This window comes from Quercus lobata, chromosome 1 (assembly GCF_001633185.2).
Source record: "Quercus lobata isolate SW786 chromosome 1, ValleyOak3.0 Primary Assembly, whole genome shotgun sequence".
In the NCBI taxonomy this organism is placed as follows: domain Eukaryota; kingdom Viridiplantae; phylum Streptophyta; class Magnoliopsida; order Fagales; family Fagaceae; genus Quercus; species Quercus lobata.
The window spans coordinates 31671018-31689730 of record NC_044904.1 but is presented as its reverse complement, the minus strand read 5'-3'; the positions used below and the strand labels follow the sequence as shown (position 1 = coordinate 31689730).

The following is an 18713-nucleotide window of genomic DNA, read 5'->3' as shown; positions in this document are numbered from 1 at the left end:
AACAAACCTTTGTGGCCCAATCCAGTACTGAAGTAGAATATCGTGCTCTTACTGATACCACATCTAAGCTTCTTTGGCTACGATGATTTCTTAAGGACTTAGGTCTGTCCACATCATCTGCTACTCCTCTTTATTGTACCAACCAGAGTGCCATTCATATTACTTACAATGATGTCTTCCATGAACGAACTAAACACATCAAGATTGATTGTCATTTTATCCGTTATCATCTTGTCCATAGAGCTCTCAAGCTCTTCTCAGTCTCCTCCAAAGATCAACTTGTAGATATTTTCACCAAGTCACATTCTAAGGGACGCCTTTGTGATTTGGTTAACAACCTAAAGTTGGTCTCACATCCACCTTGAGTTTGAGGGGGGCTGTTAATGTGTATAGTGTTGTGGGCTTTAGGCCCAACTAGATTACTTGTATAGCATACATTCTTGTACTACACTTTACTTGTACTGCACACATATGCCTCCTATATAAAGACACTCATGTATATTCTTTCACTATGAAATACAATACTATTGATTTCAATATTTCTAACAAGAAAAGAGACAAGAAGTTGAAGAGGTTAACAAGTTTTTGTCTTTTTGGATTCTCAAGAAAGATGGTTTTATAAAAGATCTCAACGTAGCGACTTGTGCATCAGTATTTGAAGCAGATTGCAAGTGAGCTTTGGTTTTGGTGGGGTCAGGGTTTCTACGACCTTATGGCCCAGTACTACCAAAATGGGGATAAGTTATGCACAAGTGGAAAAATGATGTCAACGGGGAAAATGAGAATCAGTCAAAATTTCACAATGTAAAAGCTTGTAAAAATTTAGTGAAATAGTTTGCGGATGTAACAGGATCCCAGAACAAAGAATTTTCATTCCAACAAAAGTAGTTTATTTTTTCCCGTGGTTTTTGGCCAAAAAGTTACTGCCAAATACTCTAAATATCCCATTTTATTTGGTTTGTTTGGAAAATCCAACATTTTAAGGGAGAATCAATTAACGTATTGACTTTTAAATAATAATAAAAAATAAGAGTTTTCAAAACTATCCTTAATAATTTAAATTTTAGTCAAACAGAAATATTGAATTTTTAAATAAAATAATGGATACGTTAGAAAATTTATTTGTTGGCTTTTCAAAAATGGCTTCATTTTAGGACGTTCCAAAATGAAATAGAGGCCATATAATTTGGGACTTAAGAAATATTATTTATGGGTTCCACTCTATGTTTTTCCTTACCATTTTTCTTATTGTGAGTCCACTTACTTCCTTTTCTACAATACCATTTTTTAAGACTAAAATATTATTTTGGTCCATCAATTTTACCAAAAGTTTGTTCCTCATTCCTAGATGAAAAAAATATCTTTAAAAAAAAGAAGTTTAAGGACAAAAAATGAAACATCTTCAATAGTTTAGAGTGAAAAAAGAATTTTTTTGATAAAGTTTAGGAATGAAAATAATATTTTACACTTAAAAAATTAAACCTCTTATTTTATTTAGCTTTTAAAAAAGTTTCCAGCAAACACATTAATTGAGTACAAAAACATTTTAGTCACATAAATTATTGAATGTTCATGTAATTTTTTTAAATGTTTAAAAAATTTAATTTCGAGTGATGATGTCATGATCAAATCATTCCCTCCTAAGTAGGGGTGTCCAAGCGGCCTACCTAACCTACTCGTGCTAGACCCACCGCCACTCGATCCAACAACTTCGACGGTTGGACATGGGTCTTGACCTCTCTAAACCTGACCTCCGGCTACCTCGAGCAAATTCGTGCAGGTGGCATCTGCCTCCTCGGCCCATTCCCAAAGCGAATGATACCTAACTGGGAAAAGATTGGTTCCTCCCACAAAAAAGCGCCTTTTAGTGGGAGGAACGAATCTTTCCCTAATCAGGTATTATTCGCTTTGGGATATCTACTTAATGGGTACACCCCACTTGTGAGCTCATGCTTATAAGCTGCAGGTGGGAGGCATCTTTCTCTAATGTGGGATTACGCAAATTCGTGCGGGTGGCATCGGCCTCCTCGGCCCATTCCCAAAGCGAACAATACCTGATTGGGGAAAGATTCGTTCCTCCCACACATGATGTTACAAGTTAGTATGTAAATAAATAATAAGTGTTACAGTAGGCAGGAGCTGTGATGAATTTTAATGGGAAATTTTGGAGGATGGTTGGAAGAAATATAGAGTTTCTTTTTTTTTTTTTTTTTTTTTTTTTTTTTTTAATTTTATAAGCACTGATGGGGAATGATGTGAATGTTTTATTTAGTCAACTGGTTATACAAACCTGGACCTACCAAAACCAAAGCTCACTTGCAATATACTTTAGATACCGATGCACAGGGCCGGCCCAAGTGTTTTGGAAGCTTAAGGCAAAATCTTCAAATGGAGCCTTTATATTATCAATTACATAATATTTAACTAGCATTTTATATAATAATTTCTTTTAAATCCATTCTTTTTACTTTTTAATATGATTTTTTTTTAGAAAATGCTAAAGTTATAACCAATTTTACTATAAACTGGTAATGTAATGAATGTGATCAATGACATGAGGCTTACAAAAATACTAGAAATATCATAAAATTTACAATATAAGAATTACAAAAATATATCACCAATCACAAATATTCATTCAAAAATGCATTCAATAGTTTGTTGAAATCCATTTATCATATTCATTGTCACATCAAATTATAAAAGTTATGGAGACCACCACGCACCTTGGTGCAGTGATCACTCCATAAATATAAATTCTTGTGAGGTGTGAGGGGTAATGGCCGAAATTTAAGTTTCTAGAAGAGAGTTATATACACTTAGATTATGTTAGAATAGAATTTTTATTTTGTATAAAAATAATTAAATAAATAAAATTTATGTAGTAAAATTTATAATATTTTTAACATTTGAATTATTTGTGATTAGTAATACGTCTATTTGTAAAACTTATTTATTTAAATTTGTCTTATTTTTATCTCTAACATTACTTAATTCTTTGAGCTTTCTTAATAGTAAAAAAAATTATAAACTAAAATATTTTAATACCTCCCAAAAATATTTATATATTAAAAATAAAAATAAATAAAAATTTGCCCTCACGTTTGGGGCCTTCTCTAGTAAGGGCCCTAGGAAATGGCCTAATCGGCCTAAGCCTAAGGCCGGCCCTACTGATGCGTAAGTCATTACTCATTACGTTGAGACTTCAGATATTTTTTGATAAAACGATCTTTCTTCAGAATCTGAAAAGACAAACAAAAAAAAAAAAACAAAAAAATTGTTACCTCTTCAACTTCCTCTCTCTTTCCATATGAAACGACCAAGAGCCAAATCTAGTTCGTTTACATAAATCCTGTTCAGGTCTGCGATTGATTTACTTGAGGAAGCAGCTGCTCATCATAGACTGCCTTTTTAAGGTAAGACTTGCCATTTCTCTTTCTTTCTTTCTTCACGTTTTCATTATGCTTGGTTGTGCTTGTTTCATGATGACTTACAATAACAGAGAGTGTTCAAAAGGATACAATCGTTGTCTCATTAGTTTTTCCTTTTGTCTTTTGGCTATTCAATGAGAAACTCAACTAAGCTCTATGGTTGCATTAAGATTAGTAAAAAACAATTGATATTTCACATCATAAAGTTGTATTACAGAATAATAATAAAAAATACCTTTTGTTTTACTTATATTTTTGGCATTTCATCATTTGAAAAACGTTGTCAAGCTAAAATTTTTTAAATGTTGATTCAAATTCTAATTTATTATTTCCTGCTGAGTTTTTTTTTTTTTTTTTTTTTTTTTTGAGAAATCGGAATGATCCCTTTATCTAAGACCCTTCTGTTTTACTTATTTTTTGGTTTTTCATCATTCGAAAAAAGTTCTGCAATTCATTGACCTTGAGATTTCTTTTAACTGCAGCGACATTTATGGAGAAGTCTGTCAGTGCATTGTTAGAGGATCAAGTGGTGTAGTATTCATTCTTTTGATATTTTCTCTCGGACTTAATTATTAAAATTATGATTGCATATGATACGTATATCCATTCCATAAAGCTCATACAAGAAACTTTGATTGGCTATTCATGGCAGAGGGAAGAGACGAATCTCCATGCTAGGATTATAGAGCTAGAAAAGAACCTCGACAATGCCAAACAAAGGTTGGGCATGGGAGAGGATCAAATGGAAAGGTTTTTAAAAACTACATTGAGGTTTGCAGAGGATAAAGGGGTGTGTTATGGATTCTTTTTCATGAAATTTCTTCGGTTACTATTTAGTATGTATAAGTTATTAAATTTCTAATGATTTTTATTTGAAATGATTTATCAATGGCAGAAAGAAAAAGTGAAATTTCAATCAAGAGTTTCTAAGCTAAAAAAGAAACTTGAAGCTTTAAGACAAGTATCTGGCAGTGCAGAGGAGGTTGATATGGAGATCAAGGAAAAGATGCAAGCAACTGAAGTAGCTATGGCTGAAATGGAATCTCTTAATCAGAATCTTATTGCCAAGGAGCGTAAAAGTAATGATGAATTGCAGGAGGTTTGTAAGAAATTGATGGATGTAAGTATTGCTAAAATGTTATATGCTTTTGCGTTTGTTTTTTACTACATATATGCCTCAACCTGAAAATCATCCAAGTTTATACATTTATGTATTTCTGGAGGAATGGCTGACGCAATGGTCTTTAAAACAGAAAGAAGACGACTTGGAGCAGATGGAAGCAATAATCCATAGTCTTATTGTTAAGGAGCGAGCTAGTAATGATGAACTGCAAGTGGTTCGAGCGGAGTTGATCAATGTAAGTATATCTTTGTGTGTAAACTACATTTATTGTTCTGGTGGATATTTTTGGGATCTGATGTAACATTTAACAGAACCTGCTCATTGAAGAAGTAAATTTTGTAGACTTAAGCTCCTACAACACTGTATAGTAGTTGTTAACTACCAGTTTAATGGCTTTTGAAGTTGATTGTTGAAGACTTGTGCTAATTGACAAGCTATATAATGTATCATTTGATCATCTCAATCATGTGTTAAGTTCAGATTTCAGTGTTTAGTTTTCTTTGCCAGGGGCATTTTAATTGATTTTGTATTGTTGATCATAATAAAAGATCCGGGGGAAGAAAGATAAGAAAGATGGTGCACTTGTGGATGCTGAACAGACATGGATGGACATTGAGATATTTTTAAATGTTGTTTATATGTTATTATTGAGGTAATGCCATTCCAATATGGCCTATAACGTTGAACTTACTTGGTTTGCAGGGTTTGGAAAAATTTGGAAGTTCTGATTTTATTGGAATCAAGAGAATGGGAGATCTTGAACTTGAACCATTCTACAGAGCAGCCAAGAGAAAATATTATGACCCGGAAGCAGAAGAGAAAGCCGCAGAGCTGTGCTCAATTTGGGAGGATTGCCTCAAGGATTCAAGCTGGCATCCTTTTAAGATTGTCATGGATAAAGAAGGAAATTATGTGGTATGCATTTAATAATTTAACACCATTAGTTTTTATTTTATTTTTTTGTAATTTAATAGTTACAATGGGGAGGGGGCTTTTGAACCCTAGATATCTTGGAAACACCAGGAGGCGCCAACCAATTAAACTATAAGGCTCTTGATTATTTAACACCATTATAAATAATTTATTTATTTGCAGTTTAGCTCACCATATTATTCAACCATTTAATAGAACAGCAAAAATATCTCCATGAATGTTTTCCTGCTAGCTTGAACTTCTGCCTTCAATTTTTTCGTATTTAATTTGCACCAAATGCTCTTTTCTTTGCTTCTCCTTCTGTCAGATTTTTACTGATGGTTTATAAATTTATATTGGATTGTGCAGAATATAATTAATGAAGACGACGAGAAATTGAAAGGTCTAAAAGATGAGTATGGTGATGAACTTTATGAGGCAGTGACCACAGCCTTGACAGAAAAGAATGAGTACAACCAAAGTGGTGGGTATGTAATATCAGAGCTATGGAATTACGAAGAAGGGAGGAAGGCCTCACTGAAGGAGGTAGTATCATACATACTGAAGCATTGGAAAAAGCCCAAACAAAAGAGGAACTGAAGGTTAGTAGTTTTACAGTGAAAATTGTGGACATGAGTAGAGTGTAAGTTTTATTTGTAAATCTTAGTAATAATCATGATGAAAAATGAATGAATGTTTCATTAGGCAATGTGTAACTTCATGACCCTGCCCTCAAAAGAGGGGTGAGAAAAGGAAAGAAAGGAAGATTAAACATTTTTTCCATATACATGAACACCACCTCTTTATATTTTTATATATTTGTTTCTTGTGAACAACACTCATTTCACATTTATGGTATATGATTCATACATTGACTAAAATTTTAGTTAAGAAAAAGATTTGCTCTAAAACTCCTTTGGATCCTTGCTCCTACCTATCATGTGGCGATTATAGAAACTATTCATGCGTAACTTTAGTCACATGATTTTTTCAATGAGTCATGTAATTTGTTTAAATAATGGAGTATACACGAATAGTTTTATAAATCGCTATGTAATGGGTTGGAAAAGGTAGCTCCAAATCAGTTTGGGGCCAAACATTTTCTTTGTCATATAAATAAAAGTAAAAAAGGGAGGGGCCCAAAACCATCATTAGAGCCTTGGGGTGTGACCAAATCAGGAAAATAAGAGATTTAGTGGCCCATCCTATCTACAGTGGGCAGCCAACATGCAATATTTGGGGCTAAACATTTAATATTTTTGTTTACAAATTGAAAATCCCAACATGATACGGTGCTGCAACAAAGGAGCTGCATGAACTTCACCCTATACATACTTGATAAACGTAAGACCTTAAATGGTATGGGACTGTTATACTGCCTCTATCTGATTGTAAAATATGCAACTAAAAAACACATCTAAAATGGATAAAATATCATGTTCTTTAAAAATGAATTGAAGGTTCAATTGTTCATCCTTCTGCAGGTCTGTCAGGCAACTGAGGAAGAAGGGGAACTGAGGAAGTCAAGAGCTTTTCTGCAGATGTATTGTCATGCTAGTCTTGTGCTCTATCTTTTGCCAAGCAATTGTTTGTTGGGTTTAATTAAAACTAGTCTTTTGTTCTTTGTTTATTGTTATTGTTTCAGCTGGTAATTTGGGGAAAGGTTGTTGTCAAAGATATTTGGCTTGTAATTTGGCTGCGATTCGAAGCTTTGTTATTTGCTAATTTTCTTGCAATGCATCTTCTCTATTGATGGATGGTATGAATTTTTGGCACCCACCCTGAGGTTGTAAAAATTTTTGGCACCCACTGAAGTGTCACTGATCACATTTGTTGTTATATCATTTGTATGCTTTTTATAGGAACATTTGTCATAGCTTTAGCATTTTCCTCCCAAAATAAAATCATATTAAAAAATAGAAAGAATGGATTTTTTTAAAATAAAAATTATGGTATTACCAATTAGTTAAATATTATTTAAGTGATAACAAAAATATCCTATTTGAATATATTGCCTTAGGCCTTCATATCCATTGGGTTGGCCCTGGAAGTAAGTCAATTAAAATCAGTTGGCTAGTGTAATATCGTTTTTTTTTTCCTTTAATATTTAATTTATTTATCGTGCAAATCTTCAATTTGACCACAACCTACACTATTTATAAGTTAATCATGATGATAACTAAGTATGAAGAACATCTCCCACTTCTACTTAAGCATGCATTGCTATTGGAATTATTAAAAAAAAAAAGTTTTAGCTTTTACCTATTCAATGCATGAATTGTCTATAACTTGGCTCTAATACTAAATGTTATAACCTCACAAATGAGCAAATCCCAACATAAGAGATAATCAATCGGTTTTCTTTAACTGAAACCAAACCTCAAAGATGGTAGTTGATCAAGTCCAAAAGGACGACATTAAAGAAACCCAAGGGAAGTACATATTGGTGGAAAAAGATTAGGAATCTGTTGTGACTTGTGATGTATTTAAATAAATTAGTAATTTAGATTAAACTAAAGTATATTTTGAGCCTGAAAGTTTGGGGCTATTTTCATTTTAATTAGACCTTTAATTTTAAGATTTTTCATTTGAACCATGAAGTTTGATCTCATTTTATTAAACCATTACACCCCAAGAAAACAATGTCCTCTCTCTCTCTCTCTCTCACAATAGCCAAATTAGTCACAAAGATGGAATAAATGAGCATTTTGAAAACAAAATCAAACTTGGTTGATGAAAATGAAAAATCTCAAACTTAAGAGATCAAAATTAAAACACCACCACATTGTAGGGATTAAAAATGTAATTAAGTCTTTAGATTAGGAGGTGTTGTGATTAATTTTATTGATAAATTGTATGAAATTGGTTTTTATCTTTATTTGCAAAACTTCTTTTGTGGAGTTTCTCACGCCCCTTGGGTTCCTCACGCTACGGTTTTCTCCTTGGGTAGGTTTTACGTTGGTATTGTGTAGAATTTTGTCCCTAGCTTTGTCTAGGTCTTTGTTTCCCTCCTGTTATCTCTAGATAGGTAGGACGGAGTGTGCTATCAATAATCCTATGGCAAGCTTGGATGATATGTGGTCATGTTTCACCTTTTCGAGGAGGAAGCACAAGGGGCTATTGTGCCAAGCAATAGAAAAATGAGCATCCACCGCCTAGCAGGCAAATTCCTTACCAAAAGGATTGTCAATGCTGAAGCCGTTGCATATACTTTCAAACCTCTATGGAAACCGGTGGGTGAACTAAAAATTCGAGATGTTGGTGGAAATATTTAGGTATTTGAATTTGATGATGCACTAGATCTTGAGAGAGTTTTGGAATTTGAGCCTTGGTCATACGATAAAAGGCAAGTGATTTTCCAAAAGACAGCGAACATTGAATCAACCCCTTCCCTAGCTATGTCACGACCTCCTTTTGGATGCAACTACATAGTTTTCTTGAGAAAAGCCTAACTCAGGAAACCAAGGAATCAGTGGGTAATATATTTGGCACTACGATTAAGGTAGTGAACCCAGAGGATGATGGTGCGGGGTGCAAGTTTTTACGGGTTAGGTTTTCTATGAACATCACAAAACCCCTTCCTTGTTGCTGTAAACTCAAGTGTGACGGTAAACATATAGGTTGGGCCCTGTTGAAGTTTAAGCGCCTCCCAAATTTCTGCTACTAGCGTGGTAAGGTGAACCACATTGAAAAGATTGTGAGGTGTGGCTCACAGGCAAAGACAAGCTCAGAAAAGAGGACCAACAATTCGGTGACTGGCTGCATGTTGAACAATTCAAACCCTTCCAAAAGTCTGTGGTGGTGATAGTAGGCAGTTCCCGTAGTCCATCCAAGTGGAAGAAAGGTCCCTCATTGCCATGTGAGCAAGCTTTTGACCCCTTATTGGCAAGACCTGATTCCCTAGATTTACCTTTGGCATCTGTTATGGATTCTGACCTACCTTTGCAGCATTTTTTCCCAGTTTCAACCACATCTAATTTACACTTGGCACCAATAGGAGTCCTGAGAAAGAACAGGAGATTGAGGGGTTATCTGATGGGGTAGCAAACTTAGGTAGAATGGCACCAAAAAATGTTAATGATCTTTGTTTCCCTACTAAGCCGGGTCTAGTATTTGGGACTCCTTTAACCTCCCAAGGGTCGGGGTTGACCATGCTGTTGACGGAGACCCTTTGAGAGATATCTTTAATGCACTTAACACACTACTTGAGTTTGCTTCCATTAGAACTTGGAAAAAACTAGCCCATGAGGTCAAGCTTCCTTAGGAAAGCCCCTTATGCCCTACTAATATGGAACGTCAACCCTTGATGGAGTTGGATGAGACACGATCAATGAAGAAGAGATGTCTGAGGTCAAGGGAGGTGATCATGAAGGAAAATTATCAAGTGGTTGCTGGGCCCCAGCACCGCTAGATCCAATTAGTTATATTAGTTGGAACTGTTGTGGGCTTGGGAACCCACAAACAGTTGACAAATTAGTTACTTTAGTTAGTAAAAAAGATCCCAAAATGGTTTTTCTCATGGAAACCAAAGCAAATAGAGAAGTGATTGAGAAAGTCTGTAGGAAAATTTAGTTTGCTCACATATTTGTAGTTCCACGCCTAAACCAAGGTGGCAGGTTGGCTTTACTTTGGAAAGAAGATATTATGGTTGATGTTCAGACCTCATCAGACAGCCACATAGATGTGGTAGTTGACCAAGGAATGGATGACACCTGGCGGATCACAAGTTCTTATGGCAACCATGATTTGGCTAGCCAGGAAGATTCCTGGTCTCTACTTCGTGACTTAAGTTACCATTTCTCTCTACCTTGGGTATGTATTGGGGATTTTAATGAAATTCCAAGAGCGGCAAGGGTGGCTTGACAGACCAGAGCGTCAAATGCAAGGATTTCAGGATGCTTTGGATTATTATGGCCTTAAAGGGTATAATGGATTCCCCTTTACATGGTGCAACCATCGACTTGGTCACCATAATGTTTGGGTGAGGTTGGATAGAGGAGTGGCATCAGTGGATTGGTTGTTAAAATTCCTTACTACCCGTGTGCACCACTTGGAGGCTTTTCATTCTGATCACAGACCAATTTTATTGGCCTTAAATTTCGAGCAAAGGAGATTTTACTAGAAGGGTCGTCCTTTCAGATTTGAAGCAATGTGGTTGAAGGACAAATCTTGTGAAAATGTTATTAAAACTTCTTGGGAAAGTTTGTTGGGTACATCTCTAGTTGCTAATTTCTCAAAAAAAATTGATCTTTGCCAAGTTAATCTTCGAGTGTGAAATTGTGGGACCTTTAGGCATGTCCGCATTACTCTAGAGAAAAAATTGAAGGAGCTGCACAAGGCTGAAGAGATGGGGCTGTATAACTCAAATCCCAATTGTATTTTGTAGCTTCGTGATGATATTCAAGCCCTTAAACTTAAAGAAGAAACAATGCGGAAACAAAGGTCACGTGCTGAAGGACAAAGATAGTAGCACCAAATTTTTCACAGTAAGGCTACCCAACGGAAAAAGCAAAATTACATCTTGGGTTTGAAGGGTGAAAATGGAGTTTGGGTGGAGGAGGAAAGCCGAATGGGTAATTTAGTTGAAGACTATTTCTCCAACCTATTCTCAACCTCAAACTCGACTGGCTTTGATGAGATTTTAGAGGGTATTCTACCTAAGGTCTTTGAGGAAATGAACTTGGGCCTTAATTGAAACTTTACTGCCAAGGAAGTCCATGTAGACATACAGCAAATGGCACCCCTCTTAGCCCCTGGACCTGACGCCATGTCTCCTATCTTATATAAGTCATTTTGGCACATTGTAGGAGAGGATGTCACCAAGGCAGCCCGTGCAATTCTGAATGAAGATTTTGTTCCTGATTCTATAAATTCAACTTTCATTTCATTGATTCCAAAACTAAAAAATCCCGAAAAAGTTTCTGATTTTTGGCCTATTAGCTTTTACAGTGTTTTTTATAAGATTATTGCTAAGGTGTTGGTTAATTGTTTGAAGTTAGTATTGTCTCATGTTGTCTCTGAATTTCAAAGTGTTTTCCTATTCGGGAGATTGATTACTGATAATGTGCTCGTTGCCTTTGAGACCTTACACTATTTAAAACGGAAAAGACAAGAAAAGTCGGGTTATATGGCTCTCAAACTTGACATGAGCAAAGCCTACGATAGAGTTGAATGACAATTTCTAGAGAAGGTGATGCTTCATTTGGGGTTCTCGGGTAGCTTTGTGACTATCATCACTTCTTGCATTAAATCTATTTCCTATGCAGTGCTTTTCAATGGTGAACCAGTGGGGCATATCAAACCATCAAGGGGTCTTCGCCAAGGCGATCCTTTGTCCCCATATATGTTCCTTTTGTGTGCTATTGGCCTTCAAGTGCTTCTCCATAAAGCAGAAATAGAGGATGCAATCCGAGAGGTCTCCATTTGTCGTAATAGGCCACGTGTATCTCACATTTTCTTTGCAGGCGACAATGTTCTTTTTCACCGACCAAAGGAAGCAGAGTGCTAAGTTATTCTAAACTTGTTGGCTACTTCTGAAAAAGGCAGTGGGCAGAAAATTAACAAGGATAAAACCAATCTTTTCTTTAGCTCCAATACTCACCAAGATGTTCAAGACCGCATTCAACAACTCCCTGGTGTACCTTCCATCAAAAACTTTGAAAAATATTTGGGGCTTCCAACCCTTGTGGGTAGAGGTAAAAAACAAAGCTTCTCTTACATATAGGAGCGAGTGTAAACTCCAAGGGTGGAAGGAGAAACTCCTCTCCTAAGCTAGTAAGGAGATGTTGATTAAGTTAGTGATTCAAGCGATCCCAACCTATGCCATGAGTTGTTTCAAGCTTCCAAATGGGCCGATCCACGAGTTGGAGATCATGATCTGTAAATTTTGGTGGGGTTATGGCAATGAGGGAAGGAAAATCCATTGGGTGAATTGGGTACGTTTGTGTGAGGCCAAAGAAAATGGTGGGATGGGGTTCAAAGAGATCGAGAAGTTTAATGAAGCTTTGTTAGCAAAGCAAGTATGACGCATGATCCACACCCCGGATTCCCTTTGTTATAAGGTGTTCAAGACTAGATTTTTCCCCAATTGTTCAATTCTAGAGGCAAAAGACTCCACAATTGGTTCTTATGCTTGGAAGAGCATACTAAGTGCAAGAGATGTTATTAAAAAAGGCTTGGTGTGGTGGGTTGGGATTGGAAAATCTATGTGCATTAGGGAGGATAAATGGCTGCGTGACCAAATATGTAAATCTATGATGATCCCTCCCCCTTCTCTTCCACCCAATGCCAAGGTCAGCCTCCTCATTGATCCTGAGTCAGCTACTTGGAAAGCAGATCAAGTGCAGCAATTGTTCACGCCTCATGAAGCCAAGCTGATCCTTAGCATTCCCCTAAGTGGTAGACTTCCTCCGGATCACCTAATCTGGTCTCAAATGCCCACGGGAGTTTTTACAACCCGTAGTGCTTATCAACTGTTGGCCAATTCAGCTATGGCTAATAGTGCTAGTAGCTCTAATCCAAACCCCCAGAAGAGGAAGCTGCAGAGCTGTGCTCAATTTGGGAGGATTGCCTCAAGGATTCAAGCTGGCATCCTTTTAAGATTGTCATGGGTAAAGAAGGAAATTATGTGGTATGCATTCAATAATTTAACACCATTATTTTTTTCTTTTTGTAATTTAATAGTTACAATGGGAGGGAGCTTTTGAACCCTAGATATCTTGGAAACACCAAAAAGTGCCAACCAATTAAACTATAAGGCTCTTGATTATTTTACACTATTATAAATAATTTATTTATTTGCAGTTTAGCTCACCATATTATTCAACCATTTATTAGAACTGCAAAATATCTCCATGACTGTTTTCCTGCTAGCTTGAACTTCTGCCTTCAATTTTTTATTATTTAATTTGCACCAAATGCTCCTTTCTTTGCTTCTCCTTCTGTCAGATTTTTACTGATGGTTTATAACTTTATATTGGATTGTGCAGAATATAATTAATGAAGACGACGAGAAATTGAAAGGTCTAAAAGATGAGTATGGTGATGAACTTTATGAGGCAGTGACCACAGCCTTGATAGAAAAGAGTGAGTACAACCCAAGTGGTGGGTATGTAATATCAGAGCTATGGAATTACGAAGAAGGAAGGCCTCACTGAAAGAGGTAGTATCATACATACTGAAGCATTGGAAAAAGCCCAAACAAAAGACGAACCGAAGGTTAGTAGTTTTATAGTGAAAACTATGGACATGATTAGAATGTAAATTTTATTTGTCAGTCTTAGTAATAATAATGAAAAGTGAATATATGTTACATTACTAGGCAATGTGAAACTTCATACCTTACTGTCAAAGAGGGAAAAAAAAATTTAAGAAAGAAAGGAAGATTAGGCATTTTTTCCACACCTATTACATGAACGTACAGTACCTCTCTTATATTTTTATATATTTTTTTTCTTGGGTAAAATGCTCATTTCACTCTTATGGTATTTGAAGGTGTAATTTGTGTGTTTACTTCATGCATGATTCGGACATTGACTTGCATTTTTTTTATATGGAATCTATATGTAATTGTTTTTGTAATTAAAATTACAAATCAGGGCAAAAGAGGAATATGGCCAAAACCACATCTAGAGCCTTGGGATGGTCCCAATCTTGAAGAGAAGAGATATATTTAGGGGCCCATCCCATTTTCAATGGGCATGCCAACATGCAATATTGTGGGGCTAAACGGCTAGTATTTCTGTTTACAAATTGAAAAATCCCTACATGATAGGGAATTAAGTTAAGCGAAAATGGTTGACAAAAAAGTACTAAAATCTGGTACATTGACTAAAGGATGCTAGAGGACTTCAATCACGGAAATGGAGTCATAGGAGAGGCAATGGTGGACAGCCTGCTTGAGAGCCAGGAGAGATGCAACTGCAACAAAGGAGCTGCATGAACTTCATGACTTCATCCATATACGTGCTTGTTAAACATAAGACTTTAAATGGTATGAGACAGTTTTAGCTCTTCCATTATAATATTTATTATCGTGGTGCATAATATAGTGATTTTGTTTACAAAAAATGTAAGAAATCAAAGCATCTTGACTCTCTAGCATGAATTGATCCAAAATCAGATAGTTTGAAAATTCTGGTAAATCATTTATTCATCTGGTGTCTAATGTTAATTTATAATTCATTTCTACTAGATTGAAAATTTATGATCAGAAAATTATATATCCAATGTCACATTAAGTAAAAATTATGATACGTGTATGGGGTGTACTCAATGTGTCAGAGTATCTGATTGTAAAATGTGCAACTAAGAAGTGCATCTGAATTAGATAAAAGTTCATGTTATTCAAAGATGAATTAAAGGTTCAACTGTTCATCCTTCTGCAGGTTTGTGAGGGAACTGAGGAAGTCTCGTGCTTCTTTTTCAAAGCAACTGTTTTTCAGTTTATTCAACAGTAGTCTTTGTTCTTTGCTAATTGTGATTGTTTCAGCTGTTTTAAGTAAGATAAATTGATGGCACATGGCATTCTCTCCGTAATTTTTCCATTGTCTAACCTTTGTAAAGGTCCACAGTCTTCAAATTCGATAGCAGGATTATCACAGCAATTAAAGTGGATAAATTAAAATTAAGTCTAGCTTGCTTTGGGGTTATTGTGCTGAGAGAATTGCTTAGGTTTTTGAGTAGTTTGGCCATTGAGATGCCTTGATTTATTTAGATTATGCAGTTTCATCACTATGTTGACTGCGTGTAAGTCGATTGAAATTAGTTTGGTTAGTGTGATTTTTTTTTTTTTTTTTTTTTTTTTTTTTTGTGGTTGTGCGAATCTTCAATTTGATCACAACCCTTATTTATAAGTTAATCAAGATGAGCATTCAGTATGAAGAACATCTCTCACATCTACTCAAGAATGCATTGCTATCAGTTTTATTTATTTTTACACCAAGTTCAGCTTCTACTTCTAGCTGCTCAATTCATTGTCTATAACTTGGCTCTAATACTAAATGAGCAAATCACAAACATAAGAGAATCAATTGGTTTACTTCAAGCAAAACCAAGCCTCAAAGTGTATTTTCACTCAACAATAATTCACGTACTTGCAAAATAAAAGGCTTCAAGAACGTTAAAATGGGAGTATCAACTCCAGAAGAACAACATTTAAGATTAGAATTACTTATACTTTTAAGATAAGATTAGGAATTTGTCGTGATGCATTTAAATAAAATAGTAAATAAAGATTGAAATAAATTTTACTTTTGAGTTTTGACTCTTGATATATGGGGATATGGGGTTATTTTCATTTTAGACCTTTATCTTTAAGATTTTTTATTTTGGTCTATCAAGTTTGATTTTATTTTATTTAGCCGTCAAGTCTAAAAAAACAATTTCCTCTCTTTCTCCAAATTAATATCTGTTTGGGAATAGTTTATTTAACTGAAACTGAAAACTTTTTACTGAAAGTACTATAGATAAAGGTAAAAGTTAGCTGAATAGCACAGTGGGATCCATGAATGGTATCAAAAAGTGCAGTGGAACTTATAAATAGTAACAAAAATAAGCTGAAATTATAAATAAACTGAAATTTTCAGCTTGTCTTAAATGGACACTTAGTGTGCATTTGAGAAGTGCGTTTGCGTTTCCCAAACGCATGTTTTGCGTTTTCTGTTCTTTTTTTTTTTTTTTTTTGCACACATTTGAGAGACCAACACAGCTACTGTTCATGCACAGTTCATGAACAGTAGCCGCAAAATTTGACTTTTCCACATTTTCAACACAAATTTTACTATTTACGAACCCACAAATTTCACTTTTCAGCAATTTTTTCATTAAAAATGAGTCTCACGGTACTATTCACACATTTAAAAATTATTTTGTTATAGTGTTTTTCAGTTTTCAGTTTCAGTTTTCAGTTGTATCCAAACGGACCCTTAGTCATAAAGTTGGAAGAATTGAGCATTTTGAATATAAAACCAAACTTGGTTGATCAAAACAAAAAATCTCATATTTAAGATTTTGAAATTAAAACACTACTGAATTTTAGGGGTTAAAAGTGTAACTTAGTTTTTTTTTTTTTAATTTTTTTTATTATATATATAAGATAGAATTCTACTTTAACCTAATTTAAGTGTATACGTGTGTGAAGCTCTCTCCTAGAAACTTGAATCTCGACCCTTACCCCCTACACTCCACAAGCACTTATACTTGTGAAGTGACTATCATACCAAGGATATGCGGTGGTTTTTTGATTAATTTTATTAGTAAATTGTGTGAAATTAGTGTTTATCTTTATTTGGAATGAAATTAACCTTGTATAAATTCATGTATGGACATTGAATAAAGATAATGATGATTTTCCGAATTAAAGAGTTCAAACCCATCTAACTTGGAGGTTTAGGTTCCTATAAACCTTAATCTTTGTATTATTCTTAACCAAAATATAAAAAAGCAAGAACACATTTTAGCCAACGAAACTCAAAATTCACTTATATTAGATTATGTAAAATTGTGTAAAGATACATGATTATTACAGTAATCGTGTAAATTTATGTTAATATTATTCATTTTGTATTTAGTTTTTTATTATTTATTTATGTATGTTGAGGATAAAAAAAAATGGATGCTAGTTATTATGTGTGAAAAAATAAAAATAATTAAAAAAAATTTTAAAAATATATTTAAATAAAATGTAATATAAATAGATAATTTGATAAAAGTGAGTATATATAAAAAAATAAATAAAAGAGTAACACCTTATATTAAAATAGACAAAAAAAAAAAAAAAAAAACACCCAACTCATTTGAACTAACTCTTAAAAAATGACTATGAACTCTCGAATACATAACCAAAAAAACCTATCAAAAATTTTTATTTATAATAATTAAACGGTCATTAAATTGTTTTAAATAATTTAATTTCGAGTGATGATGTCATGTTGAAATCCATCGCCCCCTAAGATTTTGTAGGCCCAGCTGTAATTGAAGCCTTGGATTGTACGAAAAGTTTTGCAATTGGTTCAGTCATCATAGAACGGCGAGTCATTACGTAATGCAAATCTTTCATGACAATCTGACAGTCCAACTCAAAAGATTCTTACGACCTTTATTTTATTTTATTTTATTTTTTTTGAGAAACCACCCTCGAAACAGAGGGGGGAAGTGTCATTTAATAACTTCAGAAACATATACATCAAACACTCCTGGAGGAACATCCTCCATCCAGGATTGAAAGTGAGCAAAATTACATGCCAACCTAGCCATTTCATGAGCAACTCTGTTGCCTTGTCTTCGAGTATGGCAGAAAATCACATTCCTAAGCGATGAAGCCAGCACCTTGATATCCTTGATGATGTGACCGAAGCTTGAAGATGAAAGACTACCCGAATTTAGAGCTCTTATGATAATCTCAGAGTCTCCTTCCAGGATTACTTTGTTAAAGCCGAGGTCCTTCGCGAAGCAAAGGGCACCCCGAGCCGCCAACACTTCCACCATCTCTACAGAGGTAGGCAGTGGAATAGGTTGTGTATAGGCAGCCATGACTAGACCCAAGTCATTCCGAATTATCGCTCCCAAGCCTGCAGAGCTAGAGGAACCGAAGATTGCGCCGTCAAAATTGATTTTCACCCAACTTTGAGGGGGAGGCAACCATTTTGAGACTTTTGGATGGGAGGGAGATTTTGGAGGGTTAAGGCAGGACCGATGGAAATCCTGCAGGGAAGTAGCAGCTAACTGATTGATCATAACCAACGGAGCAACCTTTTCACCCACCCGATGTCTGTTTCGCCTAGACTAGATTTGATGGACTGTCATGGCAAGCAACTCCAGTTGGCCGTTATTCTCAACACATTGTTGCCAAACATCCAAAAAAGATTGAGCATTACCCGAGTCTTTCATCAACCAGGCAAAGTGAGTATTCCATATCTGCAGTAGGACGGGACACGACCAGATTGCATGAAGAGAAGTTTCAGGAGCCAAACCGCAAAGTGAGCATGTTGTATCAACTGGAATTTTCCGCTTGCTAAGGTTTGACTACGAAGGTAGTGAGTCCGACGCAGCCCGCCAAATTAAATTCTTCACTCTGTTAGGGACCTTTAAAGCCCATATGGCCTTCCATAGTCTTTTCGAAGTGGATAGGTCCGAGGGTCTAGGCTGCTCATTCAATTCCATGTCTAGTAGGAGAAGGTAACCTGATTTTACAGAATAAACTCCCTCCCTGTTCAACGGCCAAATTAACAAATCCACACAATCGCCCA

At 35.3% G+C, this 18713-nt stretch overlaps 1 protein-coding gene across 3 annotated transcripts; it reads left to right on the top strand.

The window, feature by feature from the left end:
• Positions 1-3214: 3214 nt before the first annotated feature.
• LOC115986794 (factor of DNA methylation 4-like) lies at positions 3215-13637 on the top strand. Of its 3 annotated transcripts, none has more exons than XM_031110118.1 (8): positions 3215-3416; positions 3914-3960; positions 4084-4221; positions 4327-4551; positions 4685-4789; positions 5257-5403; positions 13031-13096; positions 13455-13637. In XM_031110118.1, the coding sequence occupies exons 2-8, from the start codon at positions 3922-3924 to the stop codon at positions 13620-13622; spliced, it is 888 nt and encodes a 295-aa protein (XP_030965978.1). In that variant the 5' UTR covers positions 3215-3416; positions 3914-3921; the 3' UTR covers positions 13623-13637. The 3 variants fall into 3 exon arrangements, with proteins under 3 accessions (XP_030965978.1, XP_030965968.1, XP_030965986.1); XM_031110108.1 differs by lacking the exons at positions 13031-13096; positions 13455-13637 and adding exons at positions 5836-6068; positions 6951-7228 and having other exon boundaries at positions 3220-3416; positions 5257-5469; XM_031110126.1 differs by lacking the exons at positions 3914-3960; positions 13031-13096; positions 13455-13637 and adding exons at positions 5836-6068; positions 6951-7228 and having other exon boundaries at positions 3220-3416; positions 5257-5469.
• Positions 13638-18713: the final 5076 nt, after the last annotated feature.